Raw genomic sequence first — 22,193 nt, 5'->3', positions numbered from 1 at the left:
TTATTTTATTTTATTTTATTTTATTTTATTTTATTTTATTTTATTTTCTCTTACTGCCTTTCTAATCAATTCATTGTAGAGTCTTTAGTAAGTAAGCAATAAGAGCTTTTCACAATCAGATGGAAGGGAACACTATCATATATAGCTTTGCGGATCTTTCAGGGTAGACACATGTTGGAATTACATAATGCACAAGTCATCACCAACTGCTATTGTGGGACAGTTATACTACGACTCAGTGAAACAACACGAATGGGTAGGGAATGGGGCTTCTGTTATTTATAACCCTAAAAAGTAACAGATCTGTCCAAACTGTGGCAAATTTTTAATTTTATTCTTTAAAGTTTTATTTTGTGGATAAATTTATTCTACTGTGAACTGATAATATCACAAAAAGATTGTCAGCCTTTCTTTTAACATATGGTTGCATTCTGTGCAATTTCAGTTATCCCTTTGGTATTTCTATTCCATTTGTACAATTACATTATGTTTTCTTCAGTAGCAAACATGATTTTCTACTGCATTAGTGCTAGAAAGACAACATAGAAATGAGGTGAAATTTGTGTGTCTTCATACGCCACTAGCTCCTAAAGTTCCAGTTGGAAAGCTAATACAAATCTTGAAAAAAAAACACTGTGGTGTGCAAGAGGTCAGTTCAAACCACTGTAATTTAGGACACCTGAAGAATCTTAGTAACTGATGATATTCAGATAAAAGGTTGATTATATGACATTAAGAAATTACGTAGGATGATTTTTCAAACCCCATGCTAGATTTTAGACTCGTCGAGAAGAAAAATACCTTTCTTTTACAAAGTGGAAATTACTAATACTGAGAAAACGTGAACTACCACATTAAAGAAGGTAGTTGATTTACTAGATAACAGCTGTGCCGCCACACATGATGAAAAGATTTTTCTGCTAGAACTGTGCATTGGCTCTCGAAAGTCTCAGTGTGGAGGTCTTCTGCTGTTTACTTTCTCTGTTCTTAACCACTGTGAGCAAACTGCATTGGCTCTGCAGTATTCCCAGACACTGCTGACCACGTCATTTTAAAAGGCACTTTAAGAAATTAAGTAAGTCGTTTTTATTATTTTTTCCAGTAAAGTTTCAAAGCCTAAAAATATGGTAGATGATTCTGATTCCATATATTCCATTCTAATTTCATATATGCCTGCTTTTAAAGAGACTGAAATATACAGTCAGACCCTTTGGATTTTGTATAGCAAATTTCAAGCATTTAAATTGATTTTTAATTAATCTTTTATAGTGGAACTGGAGACGCTTAATACATTGATCTTACATAAATAACCGTCTTCCAACCCACACTATTTTTTTTCTGTATCTATGCATTTCTAAATCTACAAAATTATTTGGGTATTTATGTACTTCTAGTAGAACTCAGCTTATGAATCCCTGAAGTTTATTATATTTCTGGCAGCGTTGCTATTGAAAAGAAAGCTTATTTGATTCTAACTTCAGGTGGGAAAGATGCAACAGGGCAATTTGTTATTAAGAACACAGGGTTTTGTTTTCACTTTTTCTTAGATATGCTGTCTAGTCACTTCTTTCAAGCTTCTTTCCCTCCTTTCTTCTGTAACTTAGCAATAACAATGCCTACCTCACAAGGTTAATGTAAAGGATTAATTCACTAGTATACCTTTTAGCAAATAGCTCTTAAATATTCAGCCAAAGACTGCAAGATAAAAATATATTCACAGGCTTTTTTATTAAAGCTTTACCACGCAGTGTCAAGGTATTTATTGATTATTCTCCTTCCTATTCAGTGGAAAAAAAAAATGCAAGTTCTGTACTTAGGGCTGAACTAGATCCACCACTTACAAGTGAAACAAGATGTGTTGAACACTCTTGAGCATTGCTAAATGTTTTAGCAAATTGCTCAACTACCCCCCACAGCTGTGATCATCTCAGTTGAGATAATCAAAATAAATAAAAAACATTCTATAAGAAAGAGTGATTTAAAAAAATAATAATAATAAAATTGGGACTTCAAGTTTGGCAAATGATGATACACACTTTTGATATCTAACGTGCTTTTTATCAGTACTGAAAAATGAGTCCAGATTTCACCACATTACAAGTCTTCCAAAAAAAATAATAATTGTCATATGGTCAGGAAAAGCATTTGCTTTCTTAGCAGCTACAGTGGAGATTTTTCTCTCACTGAATAAACTCCATTCCCTTCAGGCCCCAAGAGTTCACCTGTCTTGGTGTTGCAGCACCTCCACGGCACTTGTGAAATGTTCTAGCTCCGCCTGTTGCACTGGCTGTAAACATTATATGTTCCTATTTCCTAAGGGAAAGCTGTACTTTCTTTAGATTTCTTGCCTTATCTAATTGCCTTAGCCTAATTCAAAGAAAAGCAACAGATTTAGATAGGAAATGTGGAATTTTATATCTATTTATAAAATAAGAATATCTCTCAGTCTGGTCAAGGTGTTTTGAAGCTCTTGTTTTTATGCATCACCTGATTAAACCCAGCTTGCAATAAAGTGAGTCCTGTACAACCTCCATCGGTACTGACTGATCAGTCTGACTTGAGATATGCCTGAAGAGGAATGGAAGCTGTGCTCTGAACATGCAAAGTACTGTAGAGCACCTAGTTAAATGGTTTCAGACTGAGGGTCTAGTGTAGTTTTTATTTCATGATTTGCTTCAGTCCTTTGTCCAGAAAGCAGTCATAGTCTCTTTGAAGTGATGTTGTGAGGAAACTTTGTATATGTACAAATGCAGAGGATCTAGATCTAGTAATCCCTGTCCATTTGTGTATTTGGGCCTGGAGGGAAAGAGAGACAGAGCTTATTTTCATTACTAGAACAACAGATTAATTGAAAACAACCTCATAAGTTTGGAGACACAGACAGATAGCAGCTTCCTCAGAACTAAACCAGGTTTTGTCCTGAAGGCTTCTCTGTTTATATTCAACTGTAGCAGTCAGTCTAATAAAACATATGACTTTTTTTTTTTACAGACTTTGACTAGGTTATATCTATTGACGGGAGACACCACCACTGCTCTCTGTATGTGTATGAGCACTGTGTCTATGAAACAAGTTAACTGGAAATATGCGAATTATAAAGGAATATTACCTGGAGGCAGTATTTAATTTCAGGAGGATGTGTTTTGTTACATGTATATACACCATACTAAACTCCTGATAAACCAAGTCCTAATTTATTGACATTTGAACACATTTGTATGCATACTTGATGAGAGGGGAGAAGAAAAAAATAAATGATCTTTTGCTTTCACTTCAGTGATCATGGAGTTTATGTCAGTGATGGAAGATGATGATATGGTTTGATTTGGACAATTAATTACTATATCAGCTGCATTCTGAATGATTAAATCTCCTGTTTCCTTCCCTCCTTGCAGACTTTTTTGAATGGAACAGCTCAGGCTTTGTTTTGTTAAATTTGGTTCTGGGATAATTCAGGCACTGGGGTCAGTGGATGCTGTTTACCTTGTGGATGCTGTCAGTGGTACTGAAGTACAGGGAGAGAAAGGCAGTTCTTAAAATACATGAAAATATGTGTTTTGAACATATCATTTTGGATTTCTTCAGGCTTCTGTATGCACAGTCACCGGCCTTACGAAGGTGTGACTGCAGAGGGGGAAGGACACAGATACTCCATACCATTAGCCCCTACTTAGGAAGCCTCCTTTGCTTCACCACAGGCCTGGAGGGACAGACAATTTGTCTGATATTATAAGCAATTTGATAAAATGTAAACTGACACACATGGATACTTAGTGTGACTTTGTTTTCTGTGGAGGTCTCATAATAAAATCCTTGTTATTTTATAATATGACATTTTAAAGTGATCTCACCTCCCTATTACAGACCTTTTTTTTTTTTTTTTTTTTTTTTGGACTGGACTCTTTTGCAAAAATATGTATATTCTGAAGCAATTTTGAAAATTTCTGTTTCTGTTGGAATTTAGTGTTGCTTTTTAAGCTGGCCAACAAGTACATGGTTTATGTGTGTTTGCAGACATATGTTACACAAGTATATGTTTCCAGTTGCTACAGTTTATGTATTACAAATGTCTGAGAAGGAGGTGCTAACAGAGTACAAATATCCCAGAGGAACTAGGATTGAGCATTCCTGCTTATTGCCTCCAGGAACACAGATGGTGGGCGTTTTTTTTGTTTGTTTGTTTGTTTTGTTTTGTTTGTTTGTTTTGTTTTTGTTTTTATCTCCACCCCTTATTGCTGAAACTGTCATGCAGTACAAATACAGCCATACTTTTTTTTATTCAGTATTTCATGAACTGTATATATATATTTTTAATGTCTAGTCTGGAATAGGATTGATCTGAACATTTTGTTTTCATTGTTTACTTAGGGAATATTACATCACCATGGTGAAATGGGTAAGCAACACCAAGGCTGTGGTCAGATGGTTAAATAGACCTCAGAATATCTCTATCCTTACAGTCTGTGAAACAACAACTGGGGCTTGCAGCAGGGTAAGTCAGGTTTCTTCCCAAGCTTTCTTTTCAAAGTTTCTTCCTGCATTTTGTTTGCATGTTCAGAAAAAGATTTTTGGAAACCAGCTTGCAGATGCCATAGTTGCAAGCTGAATGTAATTAGTCAACAGAGAGAAAATAGAGATGTGAGAAAATTCCAAATCTGGTGAAATGATTTTATGCAATTAGCAACTTTGAGTGACATTTTCAGAATTACTCAGCTTTGTTCATTCATTAACTTCAGTGGAAACTGCAGCTGCTGAACATCATGTGCTATGGATATTGCTAGTGCAGTGGCAAACTTGTCTTCCTTCAGATATTTTCATGCTGCCTGATTTCTGCTCTCTTCCCCTATAGAGTTTCATCTCAGATCTTTCTGTCTCTCACAGCTTACATACGCTTAAGGAAAACATGTAAAATGTTGATAATTCCTGCAAATTCAACAGCAGATTTAAATAACTTTAAGAAAAATAAAATGGAAAAACAATGGGGATATTTCAGTTTTGAGAGTAATCCGAGCTGAAATACTTATCGCTATTTGAGCTCAGCCTCATCACATCCTTTGACCCAGGCTTTGACATTTGACAATCCTGCAGCACTTCTCTCCATTTTCACAGTCACTCTTGCATCTTGAATGCAGCTGGGCACTTTCCCATTCTGAGTCATAGTCTCTTCCCTGAACCAGCTAAAAGTATAAATATTGCCTATCCGGGAAATATTTATAGTATCAGTAACAACAGATGCTCCAAAGTAGAGGGTATAATTTGGAAGTGTAGATGCTTATGAGTGATTAATGCAGGTCTAAGTTTGGCCTCTGAGTTAAAAGGTTCTCATCCACGTGCCACTAAAGTAAATCATGTTAAAGTGTTAGGGAACATTTCTAAGCTTGTTGCTTTTATGCAATACTGCTCCATAGTACAGGTTGCTTTTCCTGATTCAGAAACTGATCATCAGTCCCCAGACCATGGGGTAAGGTTGTGAACATGGATATTTGTTGATTGTATTGCTGCCTGGTTCCTGTGAGTCTTCTGTCCTTTATTTATTTATCTATTTTTTAAGAAAGTCAGTTTAAGAAAGTGATTTGAGCAAATCACTGTGAGCAGTTGTTTGTGAAAGGAAACCCTTAAGTGCTCCAAGGTCAATTGGATTTATCCGAAGTAGGTATCCAGGGAGCTGTAATCCAGGACATATTATAAGAGACAGGGATAGAGAAATTCCACTCCAGAAGAAATAAAGTGCAGAGAAGGGCCTTAGAGGTGGATAAGCAAGGCCAGCAGTGCAGTGAGCACAACTCAGACAGGGCTTGTGTTTGTAACCCTGGGCTGTGCCTGTGCTGCATTCACTAGGACAAGGTGATGCTCTTGAATTCAGTAGTAGATGAGTAAAGGCCATAATGTGAGATTACAGCCTTCTATCATGCCACTTGATTTCAGTTCTAAATATTTCTAAACTTTTTCTTCAACTGTAAACCCTTTGAAAATCATTTTGCACGTTCTCAATTCCAAAAAATGCTGTATAAAACAGATGTTATAGTAGCCACAGCTTTTTCATTTTGCAGGCCATGTATGTACAGATGCTTCTACAGCTAATAAATGTTCATTACTTCAGAGTGACTGTGACAATTTACAACATTTGACATACATTCTACATTTTTTCCAATGCGTACTTTTTTTTTTTTAGATTGCATGATTTGAAATATGAGCATGACCAGTAAATATATATATATATATATTTTTTTTTCTCGTCACTGACACCAAACTACAAGCCATTAAAACAGGGGATTGTGATTTGAAAAGGTCTTGCACTTCGAGTTTGGTGTTGGCTGTTTGCCCAGTGTTGATGAAGAACCTAAAATATATCCAGTTGTCAGATGATGCCTAGAGGTAAAAAAAACAAATAGGACTGCATGCATAAAGCTTCTTGATAGCTAATCAAAAAGGATTGAAAAAGGCATTCTTAAGTCAGGTCCCCTGTGGTGTTCTACCAAAAACTCAGAATAAAGCAGCTGACTTTGTAATTAAATTATCAGTCATGTAAGTACCAAAGAAGAGATGTAAAGATTATAACACAGTAGGAAAAAAAGCATGAAATAGCTAAAGACCTTTTGCTGAATGTGTGAAATGTTTTTGAGCCATTTCATAAAAGCCATTTTTTCTCTTACAGAAATATGAAATGCAGTCAGACCTGTGGCTTCCTAAACAGGTATGGTAAAAATGCTGTTCCTGTGTGTATAACTCACAGAATCACAGAATTGTTGAGGTTGGAAGTGACCTCTGAAGGTCATCTAGTCCAGCCCCCTTGCCAAGTAGGGTAGAGCATGTTGCACGGGATGGCATCCAGGCGGATCTTGAATATCTCCAGAGAAGGAGACTCCACAGCCTCTGTGGGCAACAGTTGCAGTGCTCTGTCAGTCTCAGAGTAAAGTGTTTTCTCATTGCTTCATTATCATTTTTACTTATTTATAAGCTATTTAAAATAATTTCAATACTTTAAAAGCTATTAAAATACTTCTAAAATTTGCTGCTTTTTAGGATCTTTACTTTTACAGCTGAGGATTATAGAAGTGGCTATGTAAACATTCAGATGGCATCTTCTTTGATAGTGGGAATCCCATCACTTAGCATCACACAAGACATTTTGCTATTTAGCATGTCACTGGAGGAATAAGATGCACATTTCTAGAAAGCAATTCAGCCTGTTGATCTGAGGCGCCTGTCTGGGTTTCAGAGGCAATGTTCCCTTTGGTTTCTGATCTCTCTGCATTGACTAGGCAGGCACTTGGACAACCAGCTGTACCTATCTAAGTCTTAGATGGTGTTGTGATTTAACAAAGATAGATGTAACAAATCCTTTTCAACACATCCTACATACTCTGCTGATTTTTGTTGTTGGTGGTGGTAATTTATTTTATTTTATTGTATTATTATTTTATCAAATTAAGCACAAATGAGTTCAAAGATTAGAGGTCATATGGGATAAAATTGGAAAGAATGGGAATATTTCTAAATTCATACCCAGAACAATACATTGAGCTAATATGTCAGCAAATGGTTCCATTTTCATAGCTTCAGAAGAGCCAGCCAATAAATGGATGAAACACATTCTATTTAAAATACATTTCAGGCTTCATTTTGCAGTGTGCAAATGAGAAATCATTTTCTGTAAAAATCTATGCTTTTATAGAAAGCAGTTTTCCTTTAATACTTCTGTATAAAGTTAGACATGGAGAAATGGTGTCACACCAGTCTACAGTTTATGGCAAGGCCACGATTCAGAATACCACTTCAATGTGCGTTTTTTTATTTTTCATACAACTTTATCAAAAACTAATGAGTCATAAATGTGTACTTGGTAAAGTTTTTTTTCTGAACACAGGCTCTGGAAACCTTTGTTCTCATCAGCAGTAGTAGGATTTATTTCTGTCATTAGTTGCATGCCTGTAAAGGAATGTGTCCTAGAAAATCCCACTGCATTAGGGGTGAGACTACCATACCTTTTACTGGAAACACAATAGTAACTACCTTCATGTGCTACGTGTAGCTGTAGCCACCAGGTTGTGTGGTATAATTATTTATTTATTTTTAGTTTTAGCAGAATATATTTAAAATCTAAGAATTTATTTTTTCATTTGTCTTAAGAGCATGGCAAACAACAAAAGCAAACCAGCAAGAAACCTGGTGATGTCTTCTTAAAAAGTTTAATGGAAAGCAGGATGAACTAAAGCAATCTTATATTTATAGAATGAAGAACCAGTTTTCTCAAGGGATGGCAGTAAATTCTTCATGACTGTCCCAGTGAAGCAGGGAGGCCGGGGTGAATTTCACCACATAGCTATGTTTCTAGTTCAGGTAAGTTTTTGGTTCAGAGTATTTTTAATATCCCAGATGTTATGTGAGACCCTTATTGAGAACATCTGACCCAAGCAAAGACTTTGCACTTCAGTACTCTCAGCCTTGGTTTTGTGGATGTAAGTGGTCATTTACTCCGTCCAGTTTGCCACTCTGTGCAGAACTTCTCACAGAATTAGTGGAGTTCTTTCTCTTTCCTTACAGATGTGCTATGGTGGCATGTAAGATCTGTAAATGAGAGGTACTTCCAAAGTACTCTCTCTGGAATGTTTCTTGTTTTGTTTGCACCTCTATAGCCAAGCAGAGATGTTTTCTTTTTAAACTTGTCTGTCAATAATAATGTTTGATAGCCACAGAAATTCAAGAGACCTGCAGAATTACTTTTTTCTTTCCTTCCCCCCCCCCCCCCGGGTTTTTTTTTTTTTTTTTTTTTTTTACCCTTGTTATATACACCATAAACATATATGTGTAATTTTAAATTTTGGTTGGGAATATTCAGAATCCTGAGTGTGCACACAACAAGAAAGGGAAATGAAACCAAAAACTTAAAATGCTGCAAAAATTACGACCCTTTTATTACCCATTGCAATATTTTCCAGTGGCTTCCACTTCCCAGGGCCACTGCTTCTCCAAAGAAGAATCTGAAAGAAGATATATTTGTACTATGACTTTGAAGGTCACTGGCATGAAGTTGTGATGACCTAATAAAGGAAATTATGTCCTGGAACAGAACACTCCAAGGCATCTATTTAAATCAGCAGAGCATTAATCCAGGTGCTTTAGCAGAGCCATATGACACAGGAGGGATTATCAAGGTACCCAAAACATCAGAACAGCAGACTTGGCACCAGGCAACTCTATTATCTCCCTTTATGACAATGTTCTGGTGTGAGCATTATTAAGTCTGAAATATGTTCACAGTATACTGCAGACAGCAAAAGAACCTTAATGGAATTTTAACCTGAAGAAGCAAGAAGATACTCATTTGCTAGAGTAAATATATTGAGGAAGAATCAGAGAACAAAAACAGGATCAAAGACATGACAAATTCTATCTTCTAAAGAAAACAGTAACTCAGATGAGAATCGGGTGAAGGTGTATTAAAGGAATAAAAAGTTCGCACCAGAACAAAGCAATTTAGTCAATTGGTCATATTTTGGCTTCATTCCGAATATTATGAATACGTATCTTAAAAATAATATTAATATTAATATTAATAACAATGTAGATGTGACAATTATCTTTCAGCATTCCCAAGGATGTTACAATAAAATTTTCCTTAAACATGTATGCTGTGACATTTTTACTACTAAAGAACCCAGGAAACTTGATGCTAATTTGTGAAAACATTTAAACAAAAGATTAAGCCAACTCTTATTCAATAAGATAATTAAAAGTACACATACTTTTAAACGTATGTTTTAGTGCCTCTAAAATAATGTTTAATGTCAAGCTTATAATTAGGAGTTTAGTATTCTATCCCTGGTAGGCAGAATTAGAGCCCTGGGACCTGTGTAGCTCCAAAAATAATTTAAAAAACTTTATGGTTTGACTACTATAATCATGAATAAACAAGTCTAAGTGGTACCACCTATGTCAAATTTGTATTTAAGTATACAACTGCTCCTAGGAAGGCAAGAAATGTGACATCTCAGGCAGCAACCATTATTCATCAATGATCAACATTCTGCATGGTAATGGGGCTGGTACAGAACAATGGAGGACTCAAAATGTGTTTATATGATGTGTTTTACACACTGCATTAATCTGATTGTCCATTATTTCTAAAGCAAACATGGAGGCATAAAAATTATATTAACCGTCACACATAAAGTCTGTTGTCCCATCAGAGGTTTGTCACACCTTGTGAGAGCCACAGTGGCATGACGGGTGCTCTGCAGAATGTAAAGCAGCCACCAGGCCACCGGTACCCACATGATCACACTTCTATCACCATGGAGCTTGGTTAATGTTGGTATTTGTCTCATTTCTCTGTATTATTTGGTACAGATATCATCTCATTAACAAAAATCAGCCAAAGTTAAAGTTCAAACTGCAGGAAAAGTGAAATGATTTTACAGACCCAACATGAAAGGTGACATAACACATATATAGTGGACATACAGTGACAAAAGTAAATTTTAATGGCTTGCTTTAGATTCATTTAATCATGGTTTTGTTTGTCAGTCTTCAGCACAAATGATGGTCTTTCTTGGGCTGCATTTCTTAGCACTTTAGAAAAGCATGTGTCAATGACATAATCAGAGCAGGTTAGCAGAAGCATCTAATTAAATCTTTTTGAAGGGGGAGGCTACTGTTTAAAAGGTTATTGTCTATCATAGATTATTTACTGCCTGAATGCAGAGGGCTAGATGTGTATTTTGTTATGTTCAAATGCTTTTAGCAACTTATGAAATATTTAAAACAAACTAACCTCAAAATGGGATTGAATCATATGTTACATATCCAGAAATTTCTTACTTGGGGTTTTACAACTCTAAAAAGTCTTTTTTCTGACCACAAAAGAATTTTAAAGTGACTTTAATGGATCAAGGCAAGAACTTCCTGCAAGCTTCATAAATTATGTATCATGGCTGTAACCTTGAAAAATAACCATGTTTATTAACGCTTGGCTGGGCTTTTTATTGCTGTTCCTTGTTAGATTCTGTGATTTCAGTATTTAAATATCTCAGTAGTTGCAGCTCATCTCTTTCCAGAAAGGAAATAGTCACTAACAGTAAAGTTGTAGTTCAGTCATTCCTGGAGACGTCACTACTATCAGAACTTTTCTCAATACAGGAACCAGCATCATAAAAATATGTACAGCACCTAGTACAGCATCCTAAATTCAGATGGCACTTGCAAGACTTGTCATACAGTTTCTAGGCCATTCCTTCCTCGAGGATCTGTTAGAAAACAGATCACTTCTAAGGGGCACATTTTTGCCTTTCCATTACCAGGCACGTTTCCTAGGAGTCCTTGAGTATCTTCTGCTTTCTAGGTATTGCTGTTGGTGGTGTAAAGCTCAGAGTTTACAGGATATGGTTGAGAAATAGAGGTAATAAAAAAAAAAAGGAAAAAAACTCTTTGGCTTTATGACTTTTTGTAGGACATTAAGGCCACTGTGATCAGGTATGGATTGGTGCTCCAGGTTCAGGGAGCATAAAGCCAGAAAGCACCACTGGACCCTCCATCTGACCTCCTTTGTAATTCTGGAAGCTTCACCCAGCAAAGATGAAAGATAAGCTGAAGCATTACCTCTTTTCTTTACAATGTTAATCTTGGATTTGAAAACATGGGAGTTTTTATATCCAGGCCTTGTACAGAAAAACACTTTTCAAGCATGCTCATGCTGTAATACATTAAGAAGTTTTAATAAGCAGCGACCCAAGCAAGAATTTTACCTTTTTCACTCTCAAGCACCCTCAGATAAGCTTCTCACTCTCTAGCTTTTGTTGTTTTTAACCTGTGTGTGGTGAGGAATCTGCTGCTGCTTGCTGCCAGAGAGTTTGGTTTTGCTTCAGGTTAGGTATGCATAGCATCCTGTTGCTTCCTAATTCAGTTCCTGGTGCATTTGCTGGAAAAACTGCTGTCACATTCTTCATTAGATAGAAACAATTTATGGAAGGGAGCAAGCACCTGACTTTTAAGGATTTGATTCAATTGTCAAAATTCTGTGGCTATTAAACTCTCCTTATATACCCTAGATAAAGAGCGGCTTCTGCAGAGTACTTGTTGGAGCAAGGATTGTGATGAGATGTAGGTCCTGTGAACTTCTGTGTCCGTGTTGGTGTATTGCATTCCTCATGGAGAGAGGCAGGAAAATCTCTATGGCAGTGCTGTTGGTGCAGCATGTCGGTAATCTTAGCTCACTACAAGCGGACAGTAAACTTGAAAGCCTAGTGAGCACACCCTGTGTGAAGAGTTTGGGCTAGAGGAGTCTGAGTCATATTCCCCTGCTATGCCACTGTAAAGGGAAAAAAAAAAAAAAAAAAAAAAAAAGCTAAGAGAAATAAATTATGTGCAATGACAAGATCCTTAGCTTGAAATATAGGAATTCTATCATCTGTTGGCACATGGGCAACTGAAAGAAAAATTGTGTTGGAATTTGTATTGATATTATTGGCTTTGAAAGCTTTATATACGGGAGAGAAAGGATCCTTAAAGTTCAGCCTGTCAAAACGTGGATTTTGTGAATTAAAGATGTTGTACATTAAAGATTAAAAAGCTCTAATCAGTAATGACATGCACAAACAATCCTGCTAGGCAAGGAAAAATGTAACAAGTAAGATGAAAGTTAATATATTCCATCTCTTTCTAGGCTAAAAGTGAGCAGATCAGCGTGAGACACCTGACATCAGGAAACTGGGAAGTTACTAAAATCCTGGCATACGATGAAAATAGTCAAAAGATGTAAGCACTACTCGATTTGTCTGTTTATAAAAATATCTGAGTTATTAAAATGGAATCCATTTAACTGGAAATAGTGTATCTAAAATTAAGCAACAATATTTCTTTCATTTTTGAGCATTACCATAAATTGTACACACCTGAGTACATAAAATGCAGCTGTCAGACAATTTATCTGCCAGTGTATTAGTGTGTGTGTCTTTATGCAGAGGGAAAAGGAACATACTGTGACATCAGTTGCCTCATTATGGTTTTTAAATACAAGAAATCAATGCACAATGCAGCAGTAATAACATTTTTGTGGCCGTTTCCTGGATTCCAGAAAAGCAAGTCATACTAAATTTTTAGTACTTGATAAAACCCCAAATACTTACGTTTTCCAGCTTGCTTGATTACCATGTGAAGCCTCTAGACTTTGATGATCTGACTCAAACTCTTAACATCAAATGATGTGGAGAGCATTACCTATACCCCTGATTTTCGCCCAGATCATTCAAAGAAAGAGAAATTTTTCCAAAACCCCTCTTGGTATTACAGTGGAAAGGAAATGTACCACATAACTGGTGATTTCTGGGAGCAGTAAAGAACTGACACACAATGTCTGAAGGCTCCAGATGACTTTAGTGAATCTTGGTGAGCCTTTGTATCTATCTGCACACAGCAAAAAACGTGTTCAGTTGTGATTTCTTTGAAGTAAATGATATTTCAGCAAGGACATTTTGTGGCTGCAACAATGCCTGTCATCTCCAGAGTCACGGGGCGCACTCAGCCTGCAGAGAGATGGCAGACTGCAGGTGAGTTGTCTCAGCCACCTGAGAGGACTTCCTTAGAGGACTTCTGCCTTGCAAGCAGAAGCTTTTTGGGAATGTCATCTGGGACACACCAAGGACTTGTTCTGATATTATTGCAGCAGCTCTACTAAGCCGCTTTCCACATACATAACCTTGCCTGTAAAGCATTCCCCAGGGTGTTAGTTTCTGTCTCTAGGTAGAAAAAAAGAGGCTACAGCTCAAAAAGGCTTTTGGGTATCACAATGCCCATTGTATTTTATGATATAATTTCAATGTGACCTTTTTCTGCTCCTTGGATTTATATTGCAAACTCTCACTGTGAAGGAAGAACTTTTTGTTCTGTATTTATGTGCAGAAAGGGGTCCTGGTTGCTACTGGAGCTCCTGGACATTACAGAAATTGAACAGAAACCATGAAATACTATGTTTATTGCTGTTTTGATATGAAATAATATAACATCTGAAATAAATATTCTGTATACAATATCTTAATTTATTCTTAGGAGTTTCTAATATGATATGAAAAAAAGAAAAAGTAATATAAGATGTCTTACACCAATCTGAATACCACCCAGATCAGACTGTTTATCAAACTGAATTTAACTTTGTTTATCTTTTGGGTGCAGTTATTTCTTAAGTACTGAAGAATCTCCAAGAGGAAGACAGCTGCACAGGTAAGAAGTACCTGTGGCTGTGTTAACAGCATCTTCATCCCAAGCCACAAGTGCTGAACTGACATCATTGTTGCTTTGGGGGTTGGATAGACATTCATACTATGTAAAAATGATTACACTTGAGCTGTTCAAAACTAGGAAAGTTGATGATATTTTATGTTAAAAAAATAAAAAAAAATCTTCACGAAAATGTTTTAACACTTGTCTTTACTAGCATTTTAATAACATGGAAATAGATGGGTTAAATGGCAAGCATGTAATATGTCTTTTTTTAAAACTGATTAAAATCTTCCAAATACAGGTAATATTTTTGGGCTCCAACCATGCAGTTTAAAATGTTTGGGAAAAACAAAACAAAACAAAACAAAAACTCCTTACACAAACCTCAGAGCTTACGTCTGAAGTTAATGGTGGTTTTCATGGTGTCCTGCTAATTTTGTTACTCCAGGGCACTGTTAGTTATTGAAATCCCAGTCTTACTTTGGGTACGTTTTGGATCCTATCCACGTTGCCGAGTTTACAGAATGGTAATTCACTCCATCCTTTGAAAACAGTTTGCATCAGGCACCAAATAAGATGGTGACAGTTTGGCAGGTTTGGGGAGTGAAACAAATTCTGCCACTTTGAAAAGCTGATTCTTGGTTCTTCTATTTTATTCCAATGGAAATTTCTGATTTTTTTTCCTTTTTTTTTTTTTTTCCCCAGTGTATCGACAGTGGGATCATTGAATCGTCAGTGCCTCTCATGTAACTTCCTGAAAGACCAATGTACATACTTCAGTGCAAAGTTTAGCCCCATGAATAGACATTTTTTACTGCACTGTAAAGGTAGGTCAAATGCATAGCTTGTAATAATACTGTTTGCTTCTGAGTTAATGTGCTTCTTGAGAAGCACATTAGGCTGGAGTCTAACATTTAGCTCAGTAGTGGATTACTCAAAGTTTTATACAGAGCTTATTGCAACACAATAGGTAAGAATGTTCCGTGTAAAAGCCAAATAAGCAAGTGATATCAGAAAGCTGCTTCAATCCTAGTAAAGGATGTTGACTTTTAAATTCACCCAGAATAAAAGTCTTTTACAAAAAATATGGGATTTTATAGTGATGTCACTGTGGTTCATAACAAAGAGTAGACTAATTAACTTCATTATATTACGTATTGGGATTGATCTTCTGCAACAATAACTAGTTTAAAACAATGAGGGCCTTCTTACTGTAACACTATGTCTATATAATACTATAACACTATGTGTGTATGGATATATAATATATGTATGTGTAGTATCCACATGTGTAGTAATCCACATTGACCGATCCTCTTTATCAACTGAATTGCAATAAATAACTTTCAGCTTTTTTTGCTAGGTACATTCCAGTAGCACTAAATGGCACCAGTTCAGAGCTGGTATGTACAAACAGAATACCAGAGCCATTCCACACCAATAATTTTATAACCTACACCCAGGAAATAAACACTGATAAATAAGTGAGATTATAAAAAGGGGTTCAGAAAAGCATGAGACAATCAGTGATAAAGTTTATAGCTAGGCATATCAACCTTGAAACTTGTAGTATTTTACAGACAACATTCCCCTAGTACTTTTGCTCAACTGGCATCAGAATGAAAATAGTAGAACCCATGATCTGAAATACACGTGAACATGTGACTACCCTATTCTATTCGCATGAATTTTTCTATTTCTTTTGCAACTGTACATGGTTTTACACTCACACACACACACACAAAAATAAAAATAAAAAAATAAAGGATCTGCCTGCTTCAGAATTGAATCTATTTGATCAAACTATGAATATATATTGGCTAAAATAAGGTGGCTTTTTGTTGTTGTTCTTTTTGGTTTTTGGAGGAAGTGCACCTATAATTCATAGCTGATCATAAAAAATAAATATACCAACTCTGTGGTTTATACATGGTAAAAGCTGCAGCAGAAGTTATGGAACTAATCCTGAGGCCCTTATCTGAGTGAATACAGCACCAGTAATGAGCTCCTCATTAAGCAGAGGTTTTTTTACTCAAGCAGAGTTTTCCCTAGTGCTTGGCACGGTCCCTGGGGAAAGGATGTCTCAGATTCCTGCAAGAAGGAGCACTGGTAAATTGGGAAGAGTTTTTAGCTCTGAATCAGCAATGTCCTAGGGCCCAAAAACACAGGCGTTTTTTTTGTTTATTTGTTTTTTGATTTTTTTTTCTTTTTGTAATTTTTAATTTTTTCCTTTGGTATCAAACCATGGATGCCAGTAGGAGCTTGCTCATGAAATTCCTCACAAGTTCATGACTTCCAGAGACTTTGGAGATGCCAGCTCTCTGTTTGAGCTGGTAGGACCACAGATCACCTCCCAGGTTAAACCTATACTTCCCTGAGCGGCAACCAGTAGACTGCCCTAAGCTGTGAGTGATGGGCAGGGATGATAAAACACCATCATTATTTTTTTTTTCCTACCTCTAACGTTAATGTGTATTAAGATTATTCAGAAGTCTTCTCTTCTGTTCGCCAGTGCTTGACAGTTCTGGCAGCAGTGCAGCCCCCTTGTACTGCCACAGCTCTGTAAAATTCCTGTGATGGCATGGATCTATGACAATATCATTGACAGCAACATGTGCACTGGCAAGCAGTTCTGTGGTAAAAGTAAAACAACTTGAGGAGACAGGTGACACCACATCTACGTGCATACACACTCATTTTCCAACAACAAAAAGCCTGTCTGAATTATTGCAAAAGCAAGTCTACCCCAGAGATTCGAAAATCCATGGGGAACTCTGGACTGGTTTGATCTGTGCAAGCTTGTTCCACCTGCTGTTTACCCATAAGCATATTTATTAGGATAATTTTCTCTTCTCAATTACCCTCAGCCAGATCTGTCTCAGTATACCAGTTGTATCCATCTCCAGAAGGTCTCCAGAGACTTTCCTGTGTGAGGTGTTAATTTCTAGTCTGGTAGAAGGAGGACCAGCTCTCAGCCTCACAGTCTTGGCAAGCATCACACTTTTTTTTTTTTTTTTTTTTTTTTTTTTCTAACTTGCTTGTGGATTTTTCCTTTAGCACTTCATAAACACTAACAGATGTTAGTCTCTCCATTCAACTAAGATAGGGAGTAATTCACAAAGGGAGTAATTGCTTAGTGTTAGTTATAGGAGGTCAGTGGCACACCCAAAAGTGTGCTTAATTCCAATAAACTTTAATGCTTTGAATAATACAGTGCTTTTAATACAAGTCTTTCTCCTTTCTGATTGGCTTGTAATCTCCTTTAATGTATTTTATTTATTTACTTATTTCAAAATCTGACATCACCCCTCTGTTATTGTTTTTTTTAGGATGGTAAATAAAGATGGCCAGGAAAATGCCAGTGCTTTCCCCTCCAAAATGGCATGTTCTGAATATCTGTCTTTCTTAAAACAGAATTCAGAGCAAAACAACACTTTCAAAGGAAGTAAAAAGAACTGTAAAAAAAAAAAATAAAAAAAAAATATTAAAAAAAAATAAAAAGTGAAATAAAGAAAAAAGGACAACTGGAGAATTTCTTTTCTTAAAAAAACTATGGCAGAAAATGTTGATTTGTCAGCAATCTTCCTGTAAGATTTTTGTCAATATTCTCCCTTGAGGCAGAGAATTAAATTGATAACAATATTCAGTGGAGGCTGTTAGAGGCTGTGAATGGCATCATGCTATTTATTTCAGGTATTTAAGTTCCCTAGGCTTGTGCCACAATTAATTGAGGAAGACAACCTCCTCAGGATGACTCAAAACACGTATATTAAACTCTCCATGAACTGTTCTCAAGGTATTTTTTTTCTCTAGTGAATATATAAGGAGTTGGAAATCCTAATTTCAAAGGCGGGTCCATATCTTTATTTGCCATAGGGTTCTCAGGCACTTTGGCTTTTCTGCATCATCCTTCCTAGCCCAGTAGTGGCTACCTGCATGTAATTGAAGCTCTTGTCTTACCGAGATAAATCTAAATTTCCTCTGCACAAATTCCATATTTGGGGGAGGTGGGGAGTGGGATAACTCATGAAGTAAGATTAAATTACATTACACCTAGATTTAACATTGTTGCTATTACAGAGCTGAGATACTAAAGGAGCTTCTTGAGTAGATAATTAAGTTAAATATGTGATAATTTTTCAACACCTCTGTAGTTTTTCCATAAAGAATATAAGTGGATATTATCATTAATTCAATTTCCCATCAACCTAAAGTTACAGCTTTGGAATGTCAAACTGCTATATTTTAGAAAGTGCTTTTAAGTGCCTCTAATTTTTATACTCTGCTTGTTGCTAAACATGGAGTTAAAAAGAAAAAAAAAAAAAAAAGACTTGCTCTAGGTGCAGGGAGCAAGACTGCTTGTTGAAGAGGCGGAATGCAGCCTCGGTTTCAGACCGTTGGTCCTTGTCTTTAACTGTGTACTTCCCAAGAGGCAGTGATGGAATCACTGCTGTATTTTAAGTGAAGCATAGGTACAGGGCTTGCAGGATCTGGCCTTACAAGGTTCCTTGTGTTCTCATTCTTTGTTATTTACTGAAATATCAAGTACTAACCACCCTACCCTTCCTCTGTTTTTTTCTTCAGGACCAGGCGTTCCAGTCGTTAGTGTGCACAGTACAAGTAACAGTGGAAGTGAGTATTCCTTATGGAATAGGTATATTTCATTTCTGTCCTTGATTGATTTGGGGACTGTGGAGGAGGAGAGGGAACAAGGTTGCAAGTAAATGAAAACTAACAGATGTGTCATTCATAAAAAGTTATATTATTTACCATTTAACAACATACACATCTGAAAATGATATGGAAAGAGGGCAATCAAATGACTAAAACTTTCCCAGGCTTTTCAGATGCATTTTATACTAAGTGCTTATCTTTCATCTTCTATTTACACCTGAGCTTATTAGGTGGCAGGTTGGGCTTCAGCCCTTTCACTTTCTATGTAAATTATGTTGCCCTTACTGCAGACCTTCACATTTTTAGAGTTGTTTTTTTTTAAAGTTATAATCCAATTATCGTAAAGTAAAGTACAGTCCTTGGAGGACTGGTCATAAAATCTGACCTACATACAATAAACTTAGTCCTGCTCTTACATTTCTCAAATCAGACCGACTCCACTGATATTTTCAATGATGGCAAATCCAAAAATAAGGCCTTTTTAGGAAGGTATTTAATACTTCTAATTTTGAAATTTTACTCATTACCTTCTGCATATTGACACCAAACTTATAGCCAGGTATATCCTGTTTGGGATGCATCCTATTTGGGATGCTTTGTAATAGAAGACTATCCTTAAGCAGCTGAGTTTTCCTCACGTAAGGTATTTCATGAATACAGTAGGGGTAACAGCACTACCACCAACTCCACTGTGGTTCCACATAGCATGAAGGTGTGGTTGAATCTTTCCATTCAAATCTACTAGACCAGTCCTTACCTGTCCCAGTTTCATCCAATAGATTATCCCCAGAATTTTTCTCAGAATCCAAAAATTATGTACTCTGCCTGTATTCTTTTTGTCCTTGCCAGCCACAGATGACAACAACAGATGACCTAACCTTGCATGTTGAAGTAGCATACTAATCAATAGTATCGTGCTAGCAAGCATTAATTAATGTGTGCACTTCGGCTTTGTTATTTTTTTTAATGTCACTGTTGACAGTATTTGTAAATCTCAGTGCCATGTCACACCAAGGGGAAGGAGTTTTATCCAACTCAGTAAGAGGTAGATACTGCTAAAGTAAAATTAATCGACTTCTGTAGAGCTACTCAATTCCATGAAGGTACTCTTTGACTCTTTATTATTTGTATCTAAACTACTACTAATAGTGAATAATTGTTAAGAGATCTATGTAGGGCAACTTAAAAGAAATAAAGCAAGTCAGGATAGAGGGATGTTTTTTGCTGCAAAAGCAAGAAAGCAAATAATAAGAGAGATAATTTATCTACAGTGTTCTAGTGCAAGATTAGACTATCCTCTTCAATTAATAAAACAATGATTATGGATTACTTCAATTATTTCATCCTCAGACTATAATTATACCATTTTGGTTGATTGCCCAGAAAAGTAAGTCTCCTTAGATTGTCTCTTTTTGACCTAAGTGCAAGGTTTATTGTTTAATGAAAAATTTACGTTTTGGAAACAAGATTGTTAATTTGAATGAAAACAAGAGAAAAAAAAAAAAAAAAAAAAAAAAAGACTAATCGTTCCTCCATATGCAAAAGGATTGCTTCAAATCTGTCTGCAGCTTTAAACCAAGCTAAGTCTTACTCTTGGCTGAAGTGCAGAAGACAGAAAAGGACGTGAAGTGATCAAGTAGAGCTGTAATGGCAAAATATTGATTTGGAACATGTAGCCTGAAGAAGCGTGCTTACTCGGGGCTTAGGATATTGCCCAGCAGACTAGCCTTTCCCCTGTGACAGCTGCTGTTAGTATTTGTCAGGGATACTACTATTCATGTTAGTCATCAGCGATTTCATTGTTAGTGCTTAACAAAAACTAAGCCTGCTGAAGCTTAAAATGATTGCTCTTGAATTGCAAAGCAGTTACATTATATATATATATGTATATATATAGTATATATATATATTTTAAAAAGCGTGCAAAGAAGGAAATAATTTACAAGAGTTGTTACTGCACATTTGTGTCCTTTTCTTTATTTTTTTGGAATATTGATTTCTGTTTGATGGTTTTCTGTACCTCTCAGCTTGTTTTTTCTTGCTGTTTTCTACAGATTTTTATATTTTGGAGAATAATGCTCTGCTGAAAGAAGCTGTTTTTAAGAAAAAGAATTCCAGGACTGAAATTAAAATGCTTCACATTGAGGATTACGGTAAATTTGGCAAAATATTCTTTTAACAAACCAAAAGCCTTCTTGAATTGTTACTGTTTTTCATCTGTGTAACTACCAGCCTTTAATGTCTTGCTCTTTTCTTAAAAGAACTCCCTTTACAGTTGTCACTGCCAAAAGATTTCACGGATCGAAACCAGTATGCCCTTCTATTAATAATGTAAGTATTTGTATAGAATCATATAACATAATAAAAAGTACTTCATAGAAAACATATAATCCCATAATTAGAAAATTTATTTTTTCATTGTGTAGGAAAATTGCCTCACGGATTTGAGTTGATAAATGAAAAGACTTGTTCTCAGGTAGATTTTGTTTTAGGCACTGTCTGGAAGAGATGCCTGTTTTTATTATTATTATTATTATTATTATTATTTTGTTTGTTTGTTTGTTTGTTTGTTTTGTTTTGTTTTGGGGTGGTGGTGGTAGTGTAGATCTTGACAAACCTAATTTGACCACTAACAAGTGGTGCCTTTCATATTGCTCAGCTACAGCAACTTTCTTGCTTACATTTCCAGCTGTGTTACAATTGTTATTGTATTCCAGCTGCTGAAAGTTTGAAAAAGAATGCTTACAATTGTCCTTGGTAATAACAGTTTAATTGTGTATCAGTTTTGTTGGAAAGGAAATGTGATATAACCTCTTGATCCAGGCTACATACACTTAGATGTATATAAAGAGAAGATAGACATTTAGAATAGAGAAGTGTTAGCTATGAAGTGTTTTTTGAGCTCCATTTCATCTGCAATTTGACAAGGGCTTATGAAAAAGAGAGGCAGGAAAGGAAGAAAGATAATTAAAAGAGAATGTGAGTTTAAAAAGAAATTTACCTAATATATCTCTGCAGTCCAATTTAAATGCCTCGTTAGGTGTACAGAGGTTTCTGATGCTTTGTTTCCTAAGCTGGAAGGTAAATATGGCCTGTAAGATCTAACATGCTGCAGTGATTGCATCAGAGACTTCAAGCCTCTGGTGAAGTTTCACCTTCCCTGAGTTATGCATTTTGCCAGGATCTGGTTTGCTTATGTGCTTTCAGCTCTGTCTGCAGGGCTTTTGCATTGGTGGCCAGTTTCACTCCTCTGAATAAAGTCCTTTTTTGATGGCTGGGGTTCATATTTTGACTGTAATTTCTGG

At 36.1% G+C, this 22,193-nt stretch overlaps 1 protein-coding gene across 2 annotated transcripts in view; it reads left to right on the top strand.

Annotated features, from left to right (window-relative positions):
* The window catches only part of DPP10 (dipeptidyl peptidase like 10), a 483,231-nt gene that overhangs the window by 442,025 nt on the left and 19,013 nt on the right, over window positions 1–22,193 (top strand). For both annotated transcript variants that reach the window (XM_035331004.1, XM_035331003.1), the window contains exons 11-19: window positions 4,369–4,492; window positions 6,656–6,694; window positions 8,233–8,340; window positions 12,662–12,753; window positions 14,167–14,214; window positions 14,920–15,041; window positions 18,799–18,846; window positions 20,943–21,041; window positions 21,150–21,219. In XM_035331004.1, coding sequence (XP_035186895.1) covers window positions 4,369–4,492; window positions 6,656–6,694; window positions 8,233–8,340; window positions 12,662–12,753; window positions 14,167–14,214; window positions 14,920–15,041; window positions 18,799–18,846; window positions 20,943–21,041; window positions 21,150–21,219 — 750 coding nt within the window. The remainder of the gene's footprint in view (window positions 1–4,368; window positions 4,493–6,655; window positions 6,695–8,232; window positions 8,341–12,661; window positions 12,754–14,166; window positions 14,215–14,919; window positions 15,042–18,798; window positions 18,847–20,942; window positions 21,042–21,149; window positions 21,220–22,193) is intronic.

The sequence above is a fragment of the Oxyura jamaicensis genome, chromosome 7 (genome assembly GCF_011077185.1).
Source record: "Oxyura jamaicensis isolate SHBP4307 breed ruddy duck chromosome 7, BPBGC_Ojam_1.0, whole genome shotgun sequence".
NCBI classification, from domain to species: domain Eukaryota; kingdom Metazoa; phylum Chordata; class Aves; order Anseriformes; family Anatidae; genus Oxyura; species Oxyura jamaicensis.
Note: the sequence above shows the minus strand (reverse complement) of the source record. Positions and strands in the feature narration are given on the sequence as shown.